Source organism: Amphibalanus amphitrite, unplaced genomic scaffold (assembly GCF_019059575.1).
Source record: "Amphibalanus amphitrite isolate SeventyFive unplaced genomic scaffold, NRLGWU_Aamphi_draft 001657F_arrow, whole genome shotgun sequence".
NCBI lineage: Eukaryota > Metazoa > Arthropoda > Thecostraca > Balanomorpha > Balanidae > Amphibalanus > Amphibalanus amphitrite.
Window position 1 is genome coordinate 33,803 of NW_024883150.1, and position 26,358 is coordinate 60,160.

Here is a 26,358-nt window from a genome sequence, read left to right on the forward strand (position 1 = left end):
ATTTAAATATCTAATCAGAAGTCATGAAGTGCCCGTTATTTGTGTCATACGTGAGACGTGAGAATAGGCTAAAGACCCACACCGATTCTATAATGCAGTGGCTGCCGAAAATCTATGATGGTTACTGGTGCTAAAATCCTCTTAAAAATCCCCTTTTTATTTGAAAAATAAATCCATATAACGATGAACACTCGTTTTTATGTGTTTTAGTGTGCATTTAGTTCCTGAAAATACATATTTTGAAATTGATCGTTGTCTGCATAATAAGCATCATTATAATAAACCATGAGTTAATATGTGGAGGATGTTTTAATCTTAAAAATATCATAACGTAAAATATTGCATACTTATATCATAAAAACATTGAATTTATCTTAAATGAATTAAACTGTCTGAGAAGCTCGTCAAAGTACGCCACAAATTCTGGCGTGAAATGGACGCCGCTGAAACCGCAAACAGCTGATGATTGTCGGTGTTTTGAGATGTGCACAGCTGCTCACGGTTAAAAGCATGCTAGGGCATCCTCAAAACCGGCGGCTACCAATGCTGTAGGGAGCGTGCCGTGTTTTCGATTTTACAGAGTTTTATAAGATTGCGTACTATATATCCAGCCTTAGAGTGCTGCCATATCCATTTCACGGCGTTTATAAGATTGGGCCCTGGCTACCCCATATTAGTGGCAGGGGGGGGGGGCTGTTTACGACCCCCCCTTGATATCTCGAGATCTAACCGGCCGATTTTCAAAATTCAAACGGCATTCGATTTGGCTCAACGAGATCTACATTTCTAAAAAAAATAAAATTAAAAAATGTCAATAGGGGGGGGTAGAGGGGGGTAAAAACGGGCAAATTGCAGATACATTTTAGACTGTTTATCACGGCCAGGTTTCTGAACCAATCTTAACGCAACTTTTGCCGATCGATAGAGAATGAACCAGGAATTCACACGGATCCTCAAAATATGCATTTTCAAAAATCATAGGCGGATACAGATCATTGAGATTGGGGGTACACAAAAAGTATAGTAAATAAGGTTTTTGTTGGTACTGTTTCTAAAAAGGGTGGCAATGGTCTTGTTATGTTACAATTTTCTTATGAGAGAACGACTAAAATTGTATTGGTCATGCATAGGCGGTGTCAGGGCACCTATGTTGGGAGGTAAAAAATAACCCCCCTTTTTGGACGCCTGGATCCGCCTATTATAGCAAAAACGTGTCAAAAGAGGATGCACAATAACTTTGTATATGTTATCACATGATACCTTTCATTCACTGTTCGTAAAACTGGTGCAGCATCGTGATCTTCGCCCAAATGACTCGCTTCACGAATAGGACCCCCCAATTCCCAGTGCTCTGGAGCCGCCCCTGGTAAAGTTATGAACTTGAAATTTTCAGGGAATGTGCCCAATTTAGTTTTAGGAAAAGTCAGATAATTTTAGCATCGTAGCTTCAGCGGTTTCGGAGATATTCCCGAAAAACCTGAGGGGTGGATAAAAACAACCCCCCCCTGCCACTAATAGGGTTAACCCGCGCCCTGCTGGGGGTCCTGGATTTCCACGCCCTGCTGGGGGGGGTGGGTGTTTGAACACCCCCCCTTCTAACTCGGCTCCTGGGCCACGTAGCGATACGCGGAAGGCGGCGTTCGAAAGAGCGTCAAAAATAATGAGGAAATCACTTCGGTCAATTTTTTGGTCAGGTCAAAGGTCAGGTCACCAGAGGTCATTGAAGGCAAAATTTCGCCGATTTCCAGGTCGAATGTCGAAAATTTCCAAGAAGCCAACGCATAACTCGGGAACCAATAGAGCTACAGCGCCGCGGAAAAGCGCATTCGATAGCCCTATTAACGCCCTTTCTGAATAATTCTCTCAGATTTGACCTACCGTCAACGGTTTTGCCTGCAGGGGGCAAAAACTGCAAAAATTGCCGATTTTTTCGGAAACAGTTTTTCTGCAATAACTTTTGACCCAAGCCTTGTACGAGCTTACTTTTACCGGCATCGTGTTCCTCTCGTCAAGACGCATCGAATGAACTATAACTTGACCTTGAAAGGTCAACTTGAAAATTTGACCTCAGGTCAAGGTCATGACCTGACCGGAAAGGGTCATGTTGCATATCAGTCGATCCGTATCGTCGAGCTGAACACATCTAAGGCGTTTTCATCGCTCTAGCATGCCTCTATCAAAAGTTATTTGCGAAAAACTGTTAGATACCATTCGTGACCTAAGATGACCTCAGGGCATAAACAGGGGTCACGGACACCATTTTCATGTTCAGTGTGTCTAAACCACTTGTAATTCAGTGTTTGGGAGTGTTTATAATGTCTTTCGTCCAAAAGAGGCGCATTTCAATTTTCTCCCATTGACTTATAATGGGGAGGTCGCAAAATTGACCTGACCTTAGGTCATCGATATCAAAATTCTGAGATATACATTTTGTACATGCTATTGCTCTTAGCAATCGCTGAAAGTTTCAAAGCGATCGGTCACTCGGTGTAGCTATGACAGACATTGAAACTTTTTATGAGGTGAGGTCACTTCAAGTGACCGTGTGACCTGACCTTGAATGACCTTGGTCTGAAATTTTCACAACATGTGTAGAATTGATGTATGATAAGGTGTACCAAAAACGGCGGCGCTCCGCGCCGCCGTTTTTGAGATATTCGCGAAAAACCACAAGGGGGGGTGTTCAAACACCCCCCCCCCCAGCAGGGCGCGGGTTAAGGTCTCCACACACCTGGTCCATTCGGGATGCGACTTTCCGCTGAACCCTGCACAACGCGGAAATTATAGCAACGTGTTGCCGCTGGCCAGGCTTCGGCCACCGATCTGGATCTGGGGAGGTCAAATATCCCCGTGACCTTCGAACAGCGGAGAGTCGCGTGGTGTGCGGAGACCATTAGTACCGTGCTCCGGGCTCCCCGCTGATGACCCGACCTGACCTTGGTCGAGTTTGTGGCGCTCGATTCATTCTGCTCTGGTGTGGTGTACCGGGACGGTGCGGCTTTTTTCACGCATCGCTTTCGCGCTTTTGCATGCATCATTTCACACGGGACTTTGCACATGCCAAGTTGACTTGCCAAGTTGACGTCACTTTGCTGGATATTTCGCACTTTGCCTGACTTCGCACTTGGACTGGGAGCATAAACGCCCGTCCATTCGCAAACGGCCTAGGCCAACTGCAATAACGCACATGGACTAGTCCATTCGCAAACGGCCTAGTCCAAGTGCGTTATCGCACTTGGACTAGGCCATTCGCGAATGGACTAGCCTTCGCACTTGGCCCGCAACATATACTTATCATGGGACCTTGGGGACTGTGGATCCTGAAATTCACACTTGTCGTGGGACCCTAGGGACTGTGGATCCTGCAATGCATTCTTGTCGTGGGACCTTGGGGACTGTGGATCCTGCAATGTATATTTGCCGTGGAACCTTGGAAACCTTGATTCTAGAAATTGAATTTGCCGTGGGACCTTGGAAACCTTGGATTCTAGAAATTGAATTTGCCGTGGGACCTAAGAAACCTTGGATTCTAGAAATTGAGTTTGCCGTGGGACCTTGGAAACCTTGGATTCTAGAAATTGAATTTGCCGTGGGACCTTGAGGATCCTGGATCTTGATTTTTGGTCACGGCACAAGTCTGTTTCACACCACTATGAACAATAAATGCACACACTGAAATCGCTATTACCGATAGGCTCATCCAATCAAGTTTCGATAAACCCGTTCATCATCATCTCCTGCGGCTTCGAACACGCCTGTTAGGTGGTGCGGTAGACCGCGCCCAAAGCCAGGGCCCCGGTAACGTGAGGTAGCCGAGTCGGGGCAGCGTGCGCTGACCCAAGCCGGGGCCGCGCGTCCTCCCGGTGTCATGTGATAGCCCGGGGCTGCCCGCGGGGATGCGGTAGACCGCGCCCAAAGCCGCGGCCCCGGCTTGGGTCAGCGCACGCTGCCCCGACTCGGCTACCTCACGTTACCGGGGGCCCTGGCTTTGGGCGCGGCTTCTGCTCATACTTTGTGGTGCGGTGGTGGTGCGTCGGGCCGCGCGCTCTGACTTCGGCCAAGAAAAATGCGTCAGCTGATCATTGTCATTTCTGCCACTTTCATGTGGTGAGATGGGGTCATAACTTTAGAGACGGCTGTTTCATATCAATTATTTTACATAAAATAATATTTCAAACCATAAATTAATGTTTGACAGCCAAATTAAAGAAACAATACCAATACAGGCTTACAGTTTAAATTCGACATTGTGTTGTCTACGATTAAACAGCTGATACCTAACTCATTCCCGTACGTCGTAACTCTATAATGACCTTTGCTGATTGTCACATGTGCGCCGCATTCGTGATTGTTGCCGACGCCTGTTTGCAGGTCAGCCCACTACGGTTGTTATACATATCGAAAAACCGATAAACTTTTAGGCGAAAACAGCACTATTTTAGGCCCATTTTTGATTTTTTTTGCGATATTAGGTAAAAACAGAAGCTTCTTATCCTAGGAAAAATAAAATGGGAAATCATTCGAAGGTGGCACACTACCTTTAAAAGCTGGACACCTCTTTTCCTGTCCGTGGCTGAGGCCAGTCCCTCACCCTCTGTACCTTGTCTGGATCCGTCGCCAGACCCTGAGCGGACACGACGTGCCCGAGAAACTTGACCTGTTTGTAGTGTTTCCAGGTTAGAATAATCGTTTCGTTTGTACCGAGTACTATCGCCAGTGGGTACTTGTTTCTCTATTACGTGCTCCTCTATTGGCCGCCATACTGGCAATGCTGAGGGACAATACAGTTTAGTGACGAGTGGTGGCGCGGCGTGTGGGACCTGGCGGTGCGGCTGGAGCGAGAGGAAACACTATATTTCTGGCGACGAGATATGAACCTCGACGGGCTTAGGCCGCCTTCAGCCTTTTTACCCACTCCGGGTAAACCAGTTGTACCGTGGGAGACATGGAATCTACGTTTTAATACTTACCTGCTAGCGACGGGCGGTGACGCATTCGCCGCAGAGCGGAAGCGAGCTATTCTTTTGCATTGTTTAGGCGAGGAGGGCCAGCGCATCCAGGAGACGCTTCCTCCAGCCGTGAAGATGGAAGGAGACGATGCCTTCACGTTGACCCTACGCCAGCGGGACACATTTTTTATCCCACGAGTGAATGCCATTATCGAACGCTTTTCATTTCGACAACGAGCGCAGCTGCCGCAGGAGTCTACCGCAGAGTATGTATCAGTTTTGCGAGGTCTGGCAGTAAACTGTAAGTTTGGCAGTATGACTGATGATATGATCCGTGACATGGTGGTGGAAAAGACGATCCACCCACGTCTGCGAGAGAAGTTGCTCCAAGATGCGGAGCTCACGTTGGACAGGACGCTCGCTACAGCCGACGCATATGAGAGGGCCCTCCGGCCTCCGGGAATCGGCAGTAATGGCGGGCCAGCAATCTTCTGCTCCAGTCGTCGCCAAGGTGTCCCACCCTCGTCAACCAAAGAAAGTCAAGACACACAGCGGACTGCCCGAACGTCAGGCCCCATGTACCAACTGTGGTAGATCGTCACATCGAACCGGCTCCAAGGACTGTCCGGCCCGAGGTCGCAGCTGCAGCTCGTGCGGCCTGCGGGGGCACTTCGCCGCAGTCTGCAGGTCAAGCGCCTCCGCTTCAACCGCAGCTGCTGCCCCACGACGCCTGAAGGACACAGTTAAGGAGGCTACCGTGCTGAAGGTCATTGACTCCCCTCAGAAGGTGCTCTGTCCTGTCACGCTCTCTGTGGGTGACATTCAGCACTCGGTCGACATCCAGGTCGACACTGGAGCTACCTGTTCATTTTTGTCTCTTCAGTATGCCCGAGATCTCTTCAAGGGGAAGGAGTTTCAGCCGAGTAGCTCCAGGCTTTTCGGGTTTGGTAGGAAGCCAGTACCAGTAGCAGGAACGCTCCCTGTGACTGTCACCTTTGGTGATAAGTGTGCTGACGCCCAGTTCTTCCTGGTAGAGACGCCATCGACCGAGGCCATCATGGGTCTCGATCTGATCCAGCAGCTGGGCCTGACGCTTCACCCGGCGTCTGGACAGATCTTCAGTGTGGAGCTCCAGTCCGAGCAGCTCCCAGCCATCGAGGGCTACACGCACAAGATCATCCTCAGGCCGAACGCCCGGCCTACTGCCTACAGACTGCGTCGTCTGCCGTTGGCAGTGAGGGAAGAAGTCAGTGCTGAGCTCCAGCGCCTGCGGGACGCTGACATCATCGAGCTTGTGGACGCCTCTGAGTGGGTCAGTCCACTGGTGGTTTCGAGAAAACTGTCAGGCCAGATCCGACTGTGTGTTGATCTGCGTGGGCCTAACTCACAGATTGTTGCTGAGGTGCACCCGCTCCCTACCATAGAGGAGCTTCAGTCTCGACTCCTCGGATCAGTCTATAGCAAGATAGACCTTCGGTCAGCTTACCATCAACTTGAGCTTCACTCCGACAGCCGTGATGTAACCGCTTTCATCACCCACGAGGGCCTCATGCGCTTCAAGCGTGTCCCTTTCGGACTCGTCTCAGCTGGCAGTGCCTTCCAGCACCTGTTGGATGACCTGCTGCACGGTATTCCAGGATGCGGACAATATCTGGACGACATCCTCGTCTCCTGATCCAGTCAGGCTGAGCACGACCAGCGTCTCCAGGCGGTGCTCGACCGTCTCCGAGCAGCACGCGTCATAGTCAACCACGCCAAGTCGTCCTTCAGCCAGAAGGAAGTCGACTTCTGCGGACACCGGATGTCTGCAACAGGAGTGACGCCGACTGCCTCGACAGTGCAGGCCGTCACGGAGGCCCCGCGCCCAGAGTCTCTGAAGGATCTCCGCAGTTTCCTGGGACTCACCGGCTGGTTCAGTCGCTTCATCACCGGCTATGCCGAGGTGGTTCGACCCATGGCTAGCCTGCTGAAGAAGGACACGCCCTTCGAGTGGACTCCATCCGCCGAACGGAGTTTTCAGCGTATCAAGCAGCTGGTGGCCGGCCAGTCGGTGCTGAAGCCGTTCCAGCCCGAGCTGCCGACCATCGTGACGTCAGACGCCTCGGACCGTGGCGCGGGCGCCGTCCTCTCCCAGATACAGGAAGACGGCTTCGAGCATCCTGTCGCCTTCTGGTCCCGCAGCTTCACCGACACGGAGCGCCGCTACTCCGTCTCCGAGCGCGAGGCGCTCAGCGCCGTTCAGGCCGTGGAGAGGTGGAAGGTGTACCTGTGGGGGAGGAACTTCACTCTCCGCACCGACCACTCCGCTCTCACCACGCTGCTCTCTCCCAAGTTCTCGGGTAGAGCGGGAGCGCGCGTCGCGCGCTGGCAGGCGCGGCTCCTCCCGTACGCCTACGACGTGGTGTACGTCCCGGGACACCGCATCCCAGCGGCCGACGCGCTGTCCCGGCTTCCCCTGCCGGACACCGGACCAGAAGAGGAGGATGATGAAGTCATCGCCCTGATGACCGACGATGCAGCCGACGTGATCTCCGAAGATGACGTCAGAGAAGCGTCCCTGTTGGACGACACGCTGGAGCGGCTGCGGTCCGTCATCGCTGCCGGCTGGCCGGACTCGGCACGGAACTGCCCGCCCGACGTGCGGCCGTTCTTCCACGTCCGACACGAACTGCACGTGCGCCGTGACGCCGTGGTCATCCGTGGAGCGGACAGAGTGGTCGTGCCGGCCGCACTGACCGACCGGTACCTGCAGCTGGCTCACCGCGCGCACGACGGCATCGTCAGGATGAAACAACTTCTCCGAACTCTGTGCTGGTGGCCTGGAGTCGACCGTGCCGTGACAGAGGTCGTCAAGGCGTGCGACCTGTGCCAGCAGAGTGACAAAGTGCTGTCACAGAAGGTTCGACCTGCGCCGCTGCAGCCAGTCCCGGGCCCGTATTCACGTCGACATCTTACGATCAGTTTTCATCGTACGATCGATTTGGTATTCATGTTGACCATCTTAACTTTTTATCGTACGATCAGTCTGGATATTTAGGATACTTCTAATTCACGTTGACAATCTTAAGATAATTTGCTATTCATGTCAAAAGTCCTAGGACTCATCCTACGACCCAACTTAAGATGTCGTAGCAGTTCCGAAGATTTGATTTTTAGCAGCATATTCCGGGACGACGTAGAAAATGGATCCTCCGTCAAATGATACAGCAAACGAAATATAGTGATCTATTCTTAACATGATAAAAGTACCACAGATTTAGTATGCTTCAAAGTTATTATGGAAATTATTTTACCATTAGGTGTTATGGAAACTATAATTTTCATAATTATTATATTACAAATGATCATATGAAGAATAAATCGATAAAACATGCATTCTAACCCTCGCCGGCACAGGGGGGGGGGGGCTGATGCAACCCTCTAAGGTTTTTCGCGAATAACTCACGTAAAAAGCGGCTGATCGCGACGAAACTTTCAGTACCCTCGCATTGATCAATTTTACACCTACCCTGAAAATTTCATGACCCTGACCCAAATGATCTTTGACCTGTGATTTCTTTTCCGAGACCATGTTTGGCCGGAATCGCGATTCGGCGTATGTCGGCTCGCATTAGCCGCGCGTTTGCAAGCTTTTCGTGGTTTCAAACGTTCAAACATGTGATTTGATGTTGCTCCCATGCATTAGGGTGGGTGTCAAGGTCACCTGAAGGTCAGGTCAGGTCATTGACCTTTGGTGACCTCGGTTCACTTGTTCGAGCTTTACATGTTTCTAGGCTAGTTTTTGGAGCCGAATTCGAATTTAGCAACCATTTGAACATTTACGAAGTAGTTTTGGTGCCTTCTTAATATGTTACGAAGCTGTCAGAGGCGGATGACAGGTACTACTAATACCCGTCACGACCCCTACCGGTTGACCTGACCTGACCTGACCCGACCTGGTCTAAATGCTTAAAGACATCATCTGTGATCAAAACTAACACGCAGTGGATGGCTGCAGGAGGGTTTTGTCTCAGATCTGCCAATGCGACTCCCAAAAACCAGTAGTCCAGCGGGGAGAAAGTCAGGACTCCGTGGTGGCCATGGTCGCTCGGTGAGGCGGCTGATAACGCGCTCTTCGAAATTCTCGATCAGCCACTGGCGCAACAGCTGCCATGGTGTGCACTGTGACACCATCCTGCTGGAACCACAGGCCATCTCTTTGAAACCTTGTCCCTGACCTGAGGCAGAAGCATTCCTTGAGCAGCCTGCGGTAAGCCACCCCGTTCAGTGTTGACCTAGGGGAGAGCCAATGGATGAAGACTTTTCCGTCGACCGTAATCCGTAATGCGTGGTGTCGACATACACGCTGCTTTTCCGTGAAGGAAAATTGGCGTGGTGAATTTTTAATTTTTTGGGACAAAACCCTAATCAATTTGAAACAATACGCATATAAAATTCACGCAAAAGTGATAAATTAAGAGCTCTCCTAACTAAATGTTCAAAAGTAACATTCATTATGAAAGACCCTGTACAAATACCCGTCACGGCCCCTACCGGTTGACCTGACCTGACCTGACCCGACCTGGTCTAAATGCTTAAAGACATCATCTGTGATCAAAACTAACACGATATTCGTGATCAGCACCCCGGAAACCCCATAGCAGCCACACTTTACGACTTTCTAACAGGTCACGATTTTCCCGACTTTTGGGTCATCGACCTGACCTGGAAGGTCAACCGATGAGTGAACCGATGACCTAGGACCTTAAAATTGGGTATCATCGGCTTTCTCTCGTGACGGGCAACACGCTCGTTTTTTTCCGCGAAGCTCTAGCTCGATCAGAGGCCAAACGCGAGGGGGGTCTTACCAACCCCCCCCCTCCCTTGTGCCATTGAAAGACGCAAAATGGCCTGTGCCGGCGAGGTAAGTTCCAGGGACAAAATGCAATATTTCACGAGAACCATGTCCGGAGACCTAACCATCGAGCCTGTCCCGTCAGGCGTCATGTTGGATAGCATAGCCCTCAATATAAGCTCATTCGTGCAGACTATGCAGACCAGGCTGCCTAAGCGCGGACCTACCAAAAGGCCAGTAGGGCTTGAATTTAAAATTTTAAACCCAGCGTGTTCTGAAATATGTTCAAAAACTTCCGTGATTATGAATGCATTGGGTGAGCCAAAATTGTTTTACAGTGGCGCTATTAAAACAAGCTCTCGAATCGATTTAACATCATTTCTTGCATGATGCCTGATACAGTAAAAAAGAACAACTGAAAAAAGACCTACGAAAAATATGGCATGCCTTTCTGAAAGCTATTGAGCACCCCCAATGATTTTTGGAAAACTACACCCATGCCCACTTGCATCGAGAAAAGTCGTGTCCTCGGCAGAATGGATGAATATACCCTACAAACATATTTCCTAGTAAATCGATCCTGTGCTTACTCAGACATAATCCTCTCAAAAACGTAAATTCAGCAGAACGACTTTGGTTTCTGAGTTGACATCCTTGGCTTCGCAAGAGCCACATGACACGGTGATCACCCAGGTGCATCAAGAGTAGTCAATTACGGGGTAAGAGGGATAAGATACCCAACAAAAAGGACCGCGGTTCAATCGACCCAGCGGTGGCCGAGATAAAAGCTTCTCAAAAGCGTTATAGGGCGGGCCGGTCCGAGCTGTACCGCTCATACTGATATTTTCCCGTTACATTGAAAACTCTTTTTCGCGCTCGCTCGCAAGAAAAAAATCATAAATAACAATTTCAATACCTACATATACAATTCATAAGCTTAGGTGACGTCTTACGATAGCTCAGTGAGTAGTCGTATCTTCCCAATACCTTCATCATTAAGGTCTTACGATCATCTTAAGATTCGACTTAAGATGTCCCGACGTGAATCGCACTTACGATCGATCGTACGACAAATGTCTACGACCAAAATTTTGATCGTAAGATAAATCTTAACTGTCTGCGAAGTCAACGTGAATACCAAATTATCGTACGACTAAAAGCGATCGTAAGATAAATCTTACGAAAAATTGCGACGTGAATACGGGCCCCGCTTCCCACAAGGCCGTGGTCGAAGCTGCGTGTAGATATCGTGGGACCTATCGCTGGAGTTCCCCAGTCTGCACGCTATGCAGTCACCCTCACGGACTACTACAGCAAGTGGGTGGAGGTGGGACTCTGTGCGAAAGTCGAGACTAGCGACATCATCAGGATTCTGTCTGTGATCTGGGCCCGCGAAAGATATCCTGAGGAGATCGCAACGGACAACGGGCCCCAGTTCATCAGCCGCGACTTCGAGACTTATCTACAGCAGAGGAAGATCAGGCACCTGAAGTCGTCTGTGTACTGGCCGAGGGGCAACGCCGCCGTGGAGCGATTCAACCGATCGTTCAAGTCCTGGGTCCAGGCGGCCGCGCAGCAGAGCCAAGTTCCGTTCCAGGCCTACCTGCAGGGCCGACTGGCGCGCTACCGTGCCACGCCGCACTGCACCACCGGTGTATCGCCGTCTGAGCTGCTACACGGCAGGAAGATGAGGCTGGACCTGCCGGTTTTCGACGACTACTGCGTCACCTCTGATGTGGCACGACGGGTCGTCAAGCAGCAGCGCCGCAACCGTCGCCACTACGACAGCCGGCACCGGGCGCGGCCGACCGAGATCGCTGTGGGCGACACGGTCTGCGTCCGCCAGCCCGGTCACGTCCAGAAGAAGGGCGCCAAGTTCAGCAAGCCGCTCCGCGTCGTCAGCCGTCACGGACCCGCTACGTTCGGTCTCTCCGACGGTTCGCGTTGGAACGTGGCTCACCTGGCCAGGAGGGAGATCGGCGCCGCCCCGTCGACGCCGACTCTGCCGGTCAGCACTGAAGCTGTTCCTGCGCCGCCGCCGCCGCCGTCTCCGCCGCCTGTGGTCGCGGCGGCCCCGGCCTCGTCCGTATCGTCTCCAGCAGCTCCTGTGTCTTCACCGCCGGCCGGTGCGGCCGCACCTCGGGATCCGCTGGCCGGCGAACCGACCGCCTGCGCGCCGGCGCCGCCGGTCGGTGCGGCCCCGGGCCCGCTACCGAGCGAGCTACCGAGCGAGCTACCGAGCGCGACCGCGATCGTGGCGTCCCCGTGTCCGCCGGCGCCACCTGTACTAGCGCCACCTATCGATCCGGTTAACCGAGTGGACTCTCGGGTCAGTGATCGTGGACTGCCTGCCTCTAACCGCAGTGACCGCGAACTTACCCCGTCGTCGCGTGGCCGTCGTAGGTTTAAGCCGACTCGCTTGGACCTGTGAATATCTTCTTCAGCTGAACTCGTGTTTGGTTGTTCTCCAGCTGAACTCGTGTGTGATTGTTCTCCAGCTGAACTCGTGGAGTTTGACAGCTGAACTCGTGGAGTTTAAGTTTAAGTGCGGGGGATGTAGTGTTTCCAGGTTAGAATAAGCGTTTCGTTTGTACCGAGTACTATCGCCAGTGGGTACTTGTTTCTCTATTACGTGCTCCTCTATTGGCCGCCATACTGGCAATGCTGAGGGACAATACAGTTTAGTGACGAGTGGTGGCGCGGCGTGTGGGACCTGGCGGTGCGGCTGGAGCGAGAGGAAACACTATAAAACTGGCACCCTAAAAAACTGGCACCTGCTCAGGTTGACGGTGAGTCCCGCCGCTCGCATCCCTGAGCAGCGCCTCATCCAAAGCAGCCAAGACCTCATCGAAAGACTTACCGTGTAAAATAATATCATCAAAGTAATGGACACACGACTGGACCGGCATGTCTCCTAAAACGATGTTAAGTGGCTTGCAGCAAGTGAACGGGGCTGACGATAAACCAAAGCACATGCAAGTAGGTAATTTGGACTCTAAATTCTGCCATAGACCAAGAATTGCTTACCCGGAGGGTAGAGGGCAGGTTCAACGCAACAAGCTCAGCTTAGTGGGGACTCTGTCATTGTGATTCCTTTCATTCAAAATGTCCGGGCCAAATTTATATTAAAAAAGGAGGAGCCGAACCAGGTTGGGCCGGGTTGAACCCGGTTGGACCGGTGTCTTACACGTAATCATGGTCAGACAAAACAGAGGCTAATATCGGGCCAAATATTTTTATTAACTGATATTAGGTCCTATTGCTTTTTAGCTTACACGCATAATAACTTTTAGCTTTTTTAACTCGAGACTTCATGCACAAAAATGTGGCATTCGTCCACTTTTCCTCATCTTCTCTTAGCGACTTGATTTGACATCTTACCACTGGTAAGATGTCAAATCAAGTATAAAATCTGTTATTTTGGCGCCGATAATGATCTAAAACTATCTCACGTACATGGTATCGTGATTTCATGCACTCCTTGCAAAGTCCAATGCTTCACTTTTGCATTGTTAACCTTGCGTGACGTCATTTATGACGTCACTAGGGTCGTACGAGTTTTTCGTCAATAACTCCCGATCAAATTAAGCTAGAGAGTCGGGAAAGCCACCAATGGACTCGGGAAGACCTTCCGAATCGAATGATATGCCATATGATACCCTTTGCCCAGCTTCGTGACCTGAGGGGCTCTGACCTGACCTTGACCCGAGGTCAACTACTTAAGTTGACCTCACCCTAACAATAAGTATACCATTCGACGCACCTGAGCTAGGCGAACACAATGATGCCAAAATCGCGGCTCTGCGGCCATTTTTTGCGAAGTTATTTACTAAAAACCGAACCCGTAACTTCAGTCACTTGACCTGACCTCAGACGCTACCGGTTAACCTGAGACCTTAAAATTGGGTACCAATCGCTGCGACTTGTAACGGCACACACGTTCGTTTTTTCCGCGAGGCTCTAGCTCTATTAGAAGCAAAACGGCGTGCTTGGGTCGTATCAACCCCTCCGAAACCCATTTTGTTTGCGGGAAAATGAGGAACTTATAGAAAGAACACCTTTCTAATTTTTTGCATGTCGATTTGCAATGACATGAAGTTTATTTTGAAAAAATAAAAATGTGAAAAAAATTGATACCAAAAGTCATTACAGGCAAATGAAAAAAGATTAAGGTTTTAGTTCAACAATCAAAATTTTTCTTTAGAATTTTTAAAAAGTAATATCAATTTTTGGTTCATCGCAAGCTTAGTGTTGTTTCCCGTTTGTTGGTTGCATAACCCGTTCTTGAGTTATAGGCCATCAAACTCACCGTTACAAACCGAAGTTAAAAAAATGTAATGCAATATAACTCAAAAAGTTTTGATCTGAGAAGTCTGATATTTTGCCAGGCGTCTTTGGGGCCTATCATTACCCCTAGGACCGATTTTCATTAAAATCTGAGAGATGAGGGTGACGGGCCTGGTACGATCTATCGTGGAATGCCCCCCCCCCCCCTATCAGACTCCGCGAGGATTTGGTCTGTGACGGACAGCAGAGCGGTCTCTGGAGTGTCGGGGGCGAAAACCGTGCTGCGAGGAGGCAAGGAGATAGTTATTTGAGAGATAGTGGTAAAGCTGTTGATGTACAAGGCATTCCACAACCTTCATAATCACGGGGACTAATAAGATTGGTTGAAAGTTGGTGGGATCCGAGGGACTGCCAGATTTGAAGATGGGGTGGACTCTGGAATGTTTCCAGGAATCGGGGATATCGGAGTTGGTGATACACGTATTGATAATGTAAAGTATGACGCGACTTACTAGTATCTATGACCGTGTTCCTTACATATTCACCACTCACAATATCCACGCACAGATTGTTTACCTCGTGTTGGCTGTCTATCGGACGACGAAGATTCTACGCCGTCCGGCCAATACGCGGGGTTACATTTTTCGCTAAGGTAACAAGAGTGCCAGAATTGGCTATCAGAATTGGATCCGAAGGTCAAATGGGTCACGTGACTGTCAAGTTCAGATGGACAACACCTGGGTATAGCGACATTTTCATGTAACTTGCCTGATGTTTTCATAATGCGCTACTTTCCATCGAAATCCGTGCTTCAGCTGATTGATATTTTTCTTCCATAGCTAAATCCCAGGTCCAATTTTCCTCCGCCATGGGTGATGGGTTGCTCAGTTAGCGAACTATAGCGTAGTATAGCGACATTTTCATGACACTTTCCTATTTCTTCATACTGCGCTACTTTTCATCGAATTACATGCTCTCGCTGGCTTTATTTCTCTGAAGTGACCGAAAGGGGCGGTAGCGCCGCACCCGGCGATATGACCACGGCTGGTGCATAACGTGGCGTTAATGCAGGGCCACAGCAATCTTGTGCAGGGAGAGCTCTGCAATTCTGCTTGTTACGACATCCAATGCATATATATATTAGATGCTCATTGCTCATTCTCGCAACAACGTTCGTTTCAGGGAGTTTGTCATCTCTTACATGGCCATTGATGACTTTGGCGAGGAGACGTTTCTGGCGCTGCTGTCTGATTGGGATCTGGACGCGGCCTTTCTGAGGTAAGTGCTAATTTGGTATGGTTGTGAGCCATTTCTCCATGTCACGCCAAATTTGGCTTCGGTTGGCATCAAAGCCCACGAGAACTTAAATTTTCACCATTATTTTTGAATGCGTGAAAAAGCTCAACCAAATTTATGTAAATGGCCGTTTCAAGACCTGTCGAAACTTTGAAGTGCCTAGTTTTTGCAGCCAGCTTTTCTTCTTGTGGTCTGCGGCACAGTGGCGGCGGATTCGATTTTAACGTGGGGGGGGGGGGCAAGATCCCAGACCGAGATGATATCATAGGTGGATCAGAAAGGCGATTTCGAGACTGTTTCGAGCGCGAAATTAGGTACGACTATTCTCTCATCAATTTTACACATGGTGTGCAAGTTTGAACCTCCTAAATTTTAAGGTCAGGTCACCAGGTCACTTTGAATGACCCAACCTCAAGTCACTTTTTTGCAACTTTGTCATCGTGCCAGAGCTACAGTAGATGTCGGAGGCCTTTGAAAGTCGCAGGATGTTATTAGGTCATTAGTAGCTACAATTTGTCTATCTCGGAATTTTGATATCGGTGACCTAAAGTCAGGTCAATTTCGCGATCAATTTCGCGACCGTTATAAGTCAATGGGGGGAAAAATCAACTCCCTGTTTTTTTCTACTAAAACGGATGGGAATGGCCCCATATACCATACATGACTTCATATATGATCAACTTTCACTACCTTGAGGTCTGTTTTGCGGTTGGGCAGCTGTAAGGTCATGTGACGTCATCAAAGGTCACCAAAGGTTTTTGGCCAATAACTCCGTACAGGAACAAGATACAGCCGAGCGGATGGTCTGATTGTGTTCAGCTCGTCAAGACGCATCGAATGATATACATGATGACCTCGAGGTCACGTGACTTGAGGTCAACCTTTGACCTTGACCTTTCGAGGTCAACATATATATCATTCGATGCGGATTGACGAGAGGAGGATCACGATGATGCCCTTAGTTTGTTCCTATCTTGACTAATTCGAAAGTTATTCGAGAAAAACTCTCTCCATATATAGCGCCGCCATTTTGACTTTTTTGACCCTTGTGACGTCATCTTTGACCTGACCTGAAAATGACCTCTGTAAAAATTGTAGACTTTGTCCGTGCGTATCCGATGCCGTTTACCGCTTGTCGCTATCTTGCTTCGTTCTCGAGATCTCGGGGGAGCGGTCATCCGCCCCCCCCCCCCCCGCCCCCCCCGTCGGTACTAAGTTGGCGCAGACCCCCGTCGGTGCGCGTGTTAAATACCAAGTTTCCCAAGTGGGCGGTGTTACCCAAGTGTCTGCATTTTTTATTTAAAAAAAAAAATCCTTCAATATGGCAGCACTACAAAAATTTCGCTCGAGCAGGAGCACGTAATGCTTGGATGGGTCCTAACTCCTAATTATGGCCAAAAATACTACTTCAGGACCAATGTCTGTCAAATAAGATAAGTTTTCTTCTGCTAATTATGGTAGAAAAAGTATAAAACGTATTCACGAAACTTAAAATTAGGAATTTCTCGCAAATCACCTAAACCATTGCGGTGCACTGCCCATACCTGCACTTCTGTTGTCGTCACGCTGCCAAAAGACAGTCAGTTGTCGCCCTAGACCTTTTTATATTTCTGATATCGGGATGGGCGGTGTTCCCCAAAGGGCGGTGTTCTCCCATCTTCCCCTATTCCGGCCCGCCGGCTGGCAAGTGATTGCGCAGCCATCACTTGCAAATCTCATATCCGGCCCGCACCCAGAACAGGTTGCCGACCCCTGGATTATCGGTATGTGTTCTAGCACATATATTTGGGTTTTTACGAAAGGTCAAAAAGTTATCGGGGACATTTTCAAAATAGCAATAATAATATTTTTTACGTTTAATTTTCCAACTTAAAAAAAAAGAAATCTGAGACAGTATTTTGATAGCCCTGTATATTTTTAGTCGTACCATGCTGAAGTGGTCAGGTAAAGGCTACGTGCTCTGTGATTGGAAGGAAAATGATTGTTCTGCCAAAATGACACGTGGGACGAAAGACAATGTTTAGGTAAGCGAGATAACGAGAGATCAGCGGTAAAAATTAAGGAAAAACGTGAGGAAAGCTCGCGCGAATACTCAGCCTGTCAGACGCCACTGTGCACTGTAGAAAAGCTATATTTAGCGTAGATATATCGAGATGTGAAACAACTGTGTAACGAGAGCCGGAATAACAATGGAGCGGAAGCGACAGTGCCAGAAACACAAACTATTTTAGATAAAAGATAGAAACGGGCTTACAGAAAACAACGAAATAATTACGCCAATTAAAGCACAATAAACTTATTTTAGAACGCAAGTAACATTATATAATCTTAAGACAATAGCGAAGATAATACGATTTAAATATAATACTAAAAACGAGATCAGAAGGTACTTGAAAAGGAAACAGTATTTGCGCACACGCGACAAAACAATAGCGCACTTGGGCGGAGACGCCGCAACTAAATAATGTGCCGGTGGGCTGCGCGGCACCACAGTACTTCCCCCCCCCCCCCTAAGAGCGGAGCGGGAAAAGATAAAAAAACTCACGAGGGTGGAACACGAAACCGAACGCGGCGACCAGCACGAGTGTACACGGCGTCTCGCTGTGGACGAACAGGCACAGGCGACGGCGGCGACGCGGGCGCCGAGCTCTGGCCCCCAAGACGGCGACCACGACGTGGCGGAGCAGATGGTGGCGGCGCTACGTCAGCACGGTCCGGCTCCGCTGGCGGCGATGATGAAGCGTGCACAGGCGGTGCAGCGCTGGCCAGGCCGGGAAGCGGGGACAGCGCGGCATCGGCGCGGCCCGGCTCCACCGACGGCGATGTGGTTGTACCGGACTGCACGGGGGGCAGGGGCGGTGCGGCATCGGCACCGCCCAGCCCACCCGGCGGCGGTGACTGCGGTAGGTATGCTGGCTTGAGCCGCTCGACCGAGACGGTGTCACTCTTCCCCGACGGCAGCTCCAGCTGGTACCAGCGATCCCATCGTCTGAGGACGCGCAGAGGGCCGATATAAGGCGCCTCCAGAGGGCGGCGCACGCGGTCAACCCGCAGCCAGACGTGTGAACACGTCGAGAGGTCGGTCGGCATGTGCGGCTGGGTCAGTCCATGGTGGCTGCCTTCAGACGGCGAGAGGAAGTCTGTCCTGGCGAGTCGGCGGGCCAGCTCCCCGACGGTCTCGGCGGCGCCGTCCGGAGCAGGCTGCCGGTCCACACTTATCCGGGGCTGCAACAGCATGCCCCCGGTGACGGCAGTGAACGGCGCATAGCCAGTCTCATTCATGGCCGCCCGGATGCCCAGGAGGACCACAGGTAGTGCTTGTAACCACTGTTTCTTGCTGGCGATGATGGCTGACTTCAGCGTCCGATGCTGACGCTCCACCATGCCGTTGGTCTTGGGGTGGTACGCCGTTGTCCGCAGGCGGTGAAAGCCGAGGATCTCGGCCAGTTGTCGGAAGAGGGCGGACTCAAACTGAGTACCTCTGTCGGTGACGACGTGCAGCGGCACACCAAACCGGGCCACCCAGACGTCCATGAAGGCGGCTGCGACGGTGGCTGCTGAGATGTCGGCGATAGGGGCCGCCTCCAGCCAGCGGGTGGAACGGTCAACACACGTCAGGAGGTACCGACACGGGGAGGTGAAAGACTCACCGTGAGGGATTGATGGCGGCAGAGGACCGACAATGTCTATGTGGATGGTCTCGAACCTGTCGCTGAGGAGAGAAAACGGAGACGGGACGGTTTTGGTGTGGCGGTGGACCTTACTCGATTGGCAGGAGGAGCACTCGCGTACCCACCGGCGGATACAGCGGTCCATGTCGGGCCAGAAGTAGCGCGACTTGACCAGCTGAAGGGAGGCCTTGACACCAGGATGAGCGAGGCTGTGCACCTGTTCGAACACATGAGTGCGGAGGGGGACTGGGACAAACGGCCTGGGAAGTGTCAGAGTGGTATCACAGAGGACGGTGAGATCAGCTGACAACGGGAAGGGTGTCAGCCGGTCCGAGTAGGCAGCTGTCTCCTGGTCGTCCCTCTGAGCCTCGGCGATGGCGTGCAGGTCGGCGGCGTCCACGGTGGCGGCGTTCACTGACGCTGTAGGCGTGGTGCTCGGTGGCGCGGCAGCCGCCAGCGACTCGGTGGCCGGGTGCGGCGCAGCAGTCACCGGGGTCATGCCGACATGCCAGTGTCGGCGGCGGTGCTGCTGAGCGCAGCAGACGGCGGATCGGGGCGCGCGCGCGCGCGGTCCGGTGCGGCGACAGGTGGCCGCTCCGAGCGCGCGCGGGCACTGTCCGGCGCGGCGACCGGTGGCGGCTCGAGGCGTACCGCGCGCGCGGCGACCGGTGCGGCGACCGGAGGCGGCACAGGGCGCGCGCGCGCGCCGTCCGGTACGGTGACCGGAGGCGACTCAGGGCGCGCACCCGCACCGACGGGCGCGGTAGCCGCGCTGCCCAGTGTGGCCAGGAGTGATCCTGTCGGTGGCGAGGTCTCGGAGCTCTGGTCGGGCGGACTGAGGGCGTCGGGGGTCACAGGGCGACTCCAACAGTCAGCGACCACGTTGTCAGCCCCGCGCACGTACTGGACGGAGGAGACGTACTCGGAGATCACGCTCCAGTGCCGCTGCTGACGGTCCGACTTGGCCGTCTGCGGGCTGAGGAACGCGGTGGTGAGCGGCCGGTGGTCAGTGAAGAGCGCGACGACACGACCTTCCAACAGGTGACGGAAGTGAAGCACGGCCAGGTAGGCGGCCAGCAGCTCGCGGTCGTATGTTGAGTATCGCCTCTGCTGGTCGCTGAGCTTCTTGGAGAAGAAGCCGACGGGGACAGGCTGACCGTCCGCGATCTGGTACAGAGCTGCACCGGCTGCCACCTGTGAGCAGTCGGTGACCAGGTGGTAGGTCTCACAGGACGGCAGTTGATGTCGGATGGTGCATGCTGTCTGCAGTGCCTCCTTGATGTCTGTGAAGGCGGCGAGCTCCGTCTCGGTCCACGGGAGGTTGGTGCTCTTCTGGTTGTGCTTCATCAGCTCTGTCAGCGGGTGGACGATCTCGGCGAAGTGTGGGATCATCCGGCGGAAGAACCCGACCATCCCGAGGAATCGGCGGAGTGCTGTGGAGTCCGGTGGAGTCGACAGATCTGCGATCTCCTCGATCTTGGCGTCTGGCGGCCGGAGCCCCTCGGCGGAGACGGTGTGGCCTAGATAGACCACCTGCGACTTGAAGAAGTCGCACTTGTCCAGCGAGATCCTTAGCCGGTGTCGATGGAGGATGCCGAGGACGGTCTGAAGGTCCTTGTGATGCTGCTCTGCGTCTGGCGAGAAGATCAGGACGTCATCCAGGTAGACGAAGACGCAGCTGACCTGGCGGAACAGCTGGTCCATCACACGCTGGAATGTAGCCCCACTGTTCCGCAGGCCCAGCGGCATGAACACGTATTCGTACGCGCCGAATGGTGTCGTTACCGCCGTCTTCTCCACATCCTGTGGCGACATAGGGATCTGGTGATAGGCTCTCAGCAGGTCCACCTTGGAGAACACACGCATCCCATGGAGACGGGTGCTGATGCTGTGGATGTGTGGCAGCGGGTAGCGGTCTGGCTTGGTCTTGCCGTTCAGCGCGCGGTAGTCCCCTGTCGCTCTCCACATCCCGGGCGTCTTCTTCGGGACCATGTGCAGAGGCGATGCCCAGGGAGAGTTGGACGGTCGGATGATGCCAGCCTCCAGCAGGGTGTCGAACGTCTTCTTGGCAGCTTCCAGCTTGTCCGGCGGGAGTCGTCTCGGACTGGCGAACGTCGGTGGAGAGCTGCCGGTGTCGATGTTGTGGGAGGCTGGAATCGGGCACGCATCAGCTTCTGTTCCCAGTTGCAGCGGCATCAGCAGAGAGGGGAACTGCTGCAGGAGTGTCTGGACCTCCGGTGGTAGACTGTCGCTCTGGTTGACCAGGAAGGCGCCGGGACCGGGGCGGTCGACGGGAGCACCTGGAGAACGGAGGGAGGTCACGGAGTCCAGGAGAGTCTGGGAACCACAGTCAACAAGGAGGTTGTGATGGGCAAGAAAATCATGGCCGAGCAGGGGAGCTGTGACGTCAGCAACAACAAACGACCAGAGGAAAGAACGGCGGAGGGCAGGAATGACGAAGGAGAGCAGTACTTCACCATGCGTTGGGAGAGGCGCTCCACTGGCGGTGGTGATGCGGACAGCTGTCGGCTGCAGGATGGCTCCCTTGACGACGTCCTGAGGCACCAGAGAGACGCCGGCTCCAGTGTCTACGATGAAGTGTAGAGTGCTGGCTCCAGCTTGGGCTGCGACTCGAAAGAGTGGCAGGCCGCGCGTCGCAGTCGCGAGGGCCTGCCCCTCTAGTTTCCCGGACGCTGGGGAGAACCACGCCGGGAGGAGGGCTCCATCTTGGCGTCCCCCTTCTTCGGCCACCGGCACCAGGGCTTGCACGTGCGGGCCTCCTGGCCGAAGTACAGGTGCGCCCTGCAGACTTGTGGTCGCTGGTCTCTGTAGAATGGCTGCAGGCCTCGTGGAGTGGAGCTGGCAGCAGGTAGAGGTCCATCCCGACTGCGGCCACTGGATCGGGCGGCAGGACGATGGTCCCACTGGTGCTGCTGCTGACTGGTCGAGGGCGGCTGAGGCTGGGCAGTTGCTGCTAAGCGGGACGTCTGAAGCAGAGGCATCAGTTCATCGGCCAGCTTGCCCAGCTGGTGGAGCGTGAGGTCCCGCTGGGCTGCGAGGACAGTTCCCACGGTGGGCGGCAGGCTCTGGAGCAACTTGTGTCTCACGAGGTCGTCGCCGACCCCCACCTTGCAGCCAATCTCCTGTAGTTCTCTGACGAAAAGAGAAGGCCGTCCGGTCAGTTGGACCTTGCTGATGAGCTGATCGAATAGCTCAGACCTAGTCCGCTCATAGAGGGAGCACACAGCATCCCGCAGGGTTGCATAGCTGCTCGAACCAAGCACTGATGTGTCAAGCTTGGAGACTGTGGTGGGCGGAAGGGCAGCCAGGACGTGGTAGAACCTGGTGGTGTCGCTGGTAATCTTGGCCAGATGGAATTGGGCCTCCATGATCGCGAACCAGCCCTGGACAGCCGTCTCCATGAAGGCTGGTGGCTTCACTGACACGTGCTGGACAGCACCAGCGGCAGAGTCAGTTGGAGCAGCTGCTGCTGCTGCACCCCCAGTCACAGGGACAACAGTGTCACCGGAGAGGGCACGGCCATCATCAACAGGGTCAGGCATCACGACGAGCAGGTGGGGAGGTCAATCAACAAAACAGACAAAAAAATGACAACAAAAGCACAGGAAAAGCAGGCAAAACAATCACGTCGGGGTCACCAGTTATGAAGTGGTCAGGTAAAGGCTACGTGCTCTGTGATTGGAAGGAAAATGATTGTTCTGCCAAAATGACACGTGGGACGAAAGACAATGTTTAGGTAAGCGAGATAACGAGAGATCAGCGGTAAAAATTAAGGAAAAACGTGAGGAAAGCTCGCGCGAATACTCAGCCTGTCAGACGCCACTGTGCACTGTAGAAAAGCTATATTTAGCGTAGATATATCGAGATGTGAAACAACTGTGTAACGAGAGCCGGAATAACAATGGAGCGGAAGCGACAGTGCCAGAAACACAAACTATTTTAGATAAAAGATAGAAACGGGCTTACAGAAAACAACGAAATAATTACGCCAATTAAAGCACAATAAACTTATTTTAGAACGCAAGTAACATTATATAATCTTAAGACAATAGCGAAGATAATACGATTTAAATATAATACTAAAAACGAGATCAGAAGGTACTTGAAAAGGAAACAGTATTTGCGCACACGCGACAAAACAATAGCGCACTTGGGCGGAGACGCCGCAACTAAATAATGTGCCGGTGGGCTGCGCGGCACCACAATGCAAAGGAATTGAATCTAGCTCAGAAACTGAGCTCCTGAGAGTGATTACCGTAGTTCAATGTTTGCATTAAAATCGGCAGAACATGACGTCATTCTGACGCCGTTTACGGCCAAGTCCTCGGGCATAAATGATACTTTTTCTTGCCGATTTTCCACATTTTCTCATGCAAAGACCGTTTTAAAGAGGCCCGTCTGCCAGTGAGACTGGACCCACCGTGCCTTCCTCCTCCCATCGAAAGGTCCTGGATACATCCTTGCCTGAGCTGACCCCGGGCCACCGGGTGACTCGCGGGCCCGGGGTCCGCGAAAAAAAAACATGCTAAAAAAACATGCTAAGCGTGAAAATATATATGTTTTGAAAATTAAGCTGGTACCGAAATAATTGTTTTACCTACCATGCATTGACAAACCAATTGCTCAAGCTTCAAACCAACCGAAATATAGCCCCGTGGGCCGTATTTTTTTTTTTGGGGGGGGGGGGGCGGGGGGCCCTTCGGCATGGGGGGCCCAGTTCGAAGGTCGTGCCCCCCCCCCATTCAAAAATCCTGTGTGCGCGCTTGAGCGTAGACGACTGTTTGAAATCCGTTGAGACAGAGGAGAACGCTATCGGTGCATTAAAAGACTTGCAGCAGCTAAGTGCCATGGGTATATTTCGTTCATCGAAGATAATCTGTAACAGCAGAAAGGTATCCAGTGCTGTGCCAACTGCACATCGTTCTGAACAGAGCAAAACTTTATATTTTGACAAGGAAACGCTACCCCCAGAACGAGCTCTTGGCATATTTTGGTGGCGACAAGCGCATCATCTGGCAGAACAGTTCTGGACGCGGTGGAGAAGATCATATGTTCCATTTCTTCAACAAAGAATGTCGCATCAACGTTCTAGACCAAATTTAGCAGTAGGAGATATTGTTGTCATTGTCGACAATTCGTTTCCACGAGAAAAACGGCCCTTTGGATTGGTCATTGGTCAAGGCATTACGAACAAGTAGCGATGGGCTGGTGCGGTCGGCAATGGTTTTGACCAGAGGACGAATAGCGAAGCGGTATGTCAACAAGATAGTGCCGTAGTGCCGGTTCTCCGCCAATTACTTGTTTACAAAAGCTTTTGTTAAACTGATGTGTCCGTTTAAAGGCGGGAGTTAGAGTTCTGCACGGCTGCAATTTTCCACAGCCTAGCCGCCCCGCAGCCGTGGCTCCACAGCCACAGCCGCCCACAGCCGTGGCAAACTGTGGGCAGCCAGCCGTCAGCCGGCCGTGGATACTTTCAATGAAATGCAACCCAGGGGGGCGACACGGCTATTCGCGCAATGTATTCATTTATGGGCCGCGCGGGGCCTCGCGATGACGCGGCTGGAGGCAACTGCTCAGCGCGCTAGGATACTTCTGGCGGGGCCGGGCGATGAACGGTGTGCAATGAATGGGTTATGGTCGGGCAGACAGAGATGAGGCATTGAATTTGAATTGACATCAGCAATCGGGTGGGGAAGGAGAACGTTTCTAATCGAGCTTGGGATGGGGAAAGCCGAAAATATCACGATCGGCTCATAGCTCCGACAGGGCCGGGTGCTGTACCATGTGTAGTATATTTAGGCGGGCAGACAGAGATGAGTTATTGGATTTAAATTCACCTTACCATCGGTTTCTGGTGAGGTTTGAAGACGTCTTTAATCAAGCTCGGAGTGGGGCAACGGCCACTGGCGGATCCAGGGGAAGGCATTTGGGGCAAATGTCTTCCCCAACAACCAGGGCAGCGCCCGAAATCGATTTTCGAGAATAAATGAAAACTTCAAAACTTTTCTGAGGAAATGTTGGTTAATCACACCGCAAAGCAGTGCGCAAGGAATCGAAATCCGAGTTTTTTAAATTAATTCCGAGAAACCTTTATGGGGTAAGCCCCCGCAGTGTCCAATACCGCTTCCTGGATCCGCCAGTTGTGAATAAGTCACGGTCGATACCGAGCTTCGGCGGGACCAGGCGCTGTACACGTTGTTCTTTGAATGAAGAGGTGGACAGACACCTAGCCCCACATCCTACTGTTATGCCCGTGCTTCTGTGGGTGAAGCACTAAAGCATCACGGAATCCCAGAGGACCTGCGAGTCGACGAGGTGGCCGCTTTGGCCGCCGGGTACTGCAGCTCCCTGGAGTTGCCTGGGACCGATGGCAAAACAACAGCTCCGGCGGTGCCCCTATGGGCCGTAGTAATTAGTGAATTCCCGTAATGTAAAGATCATATCCTCAATGATCTCCATTACCATTTTATATTCCTAAACAATATGACAGACCAATTATGCTTGCCTACGTTCAGGCATTACCTCTGATGGTCATACGCCCAGTACAACATGTGTTGTCTGTCAAACAACAATCGACGACGGGATCCCTTCTCATCATCTCTTAAGCCATCGGTTGTCAATTCACCCACCCCGTTTCCCTAAAAATAGACGGTCAGATTCGGCCTGGGTCCTTACGACCCCTCTAAATTCGCCAGAAACGGGATCGGATCGCCGTTATTGCACCAGTCTTAGTGTCTTAAATACTATGACAGGCGACAGCTTCGACCACGGACGTCGGACGGGGTGATCGTTCCACGAATGTACGCACCATCCAGGCCTAGGATGCATCGAGGTTTAAAAGGATGCAGTCTGTAGATCAATCAACAAACAATGGTGGTATGCAACCACTTTAAAATATCTCCCTGGCTCCCGCAACGTTCCAACGCCCCTCCGTTATGCATTCGCCCTGTGTGTCCGCCGAGCCGGCTTGCCTCCAATGACGTCATCGGCCGGCCGGCGGCGTTCAAGGTCAAACGGCTGGTGTCCTTACCTGGAGTTCTATAGCCTTGATGCAACCAAATAGTATATAACCAGTATAACGCCTTTTGGGGCGACTAACGGAGCGAGCGAGAGGGTGGGCCTTGCACGTGCGAAATTTCGAGGGGGTACCTCCAACTGACTTGTGCACGGCACCCTACTAACCGGTCTCTAGCGATGTGCCAAATTTGAGCACAATCGGCCCAGCCGTTCTCGAGATCTGGGAGCGGCACCCTGCACGTGCGCACGTGCAAAATGGGTCCCAACTGACTTGTGCACGGCA

The 26,358-nt window shown here is 52.1% G+C and overlaps 1 protein-coding gene across 1 annotated transcript in view; it reads left to right on the top strand.

The window, feature by feature from the left end:
- Positions 1 to 26,358, top strand: part of LOC122374440 (TBC1 domain family member 25-like) — a 106,073-nt gene that overhangs the window by 22,760 nt on the left and 56,955 nt on the right. The window contains exon 2 of the mRNA XM_043353209.1: positions 15,253 to 15,348. Coding sequence (XP_043209144.1) covers positions 15,272 to 15,348 — 77 coding nt within the window. The 5' untranslated portion in view covers positions 15,253 to 15,271. The remainder of the gene's footprint in view (positions 1 to 15,252; positions 15,349 to 26,358) is intronic.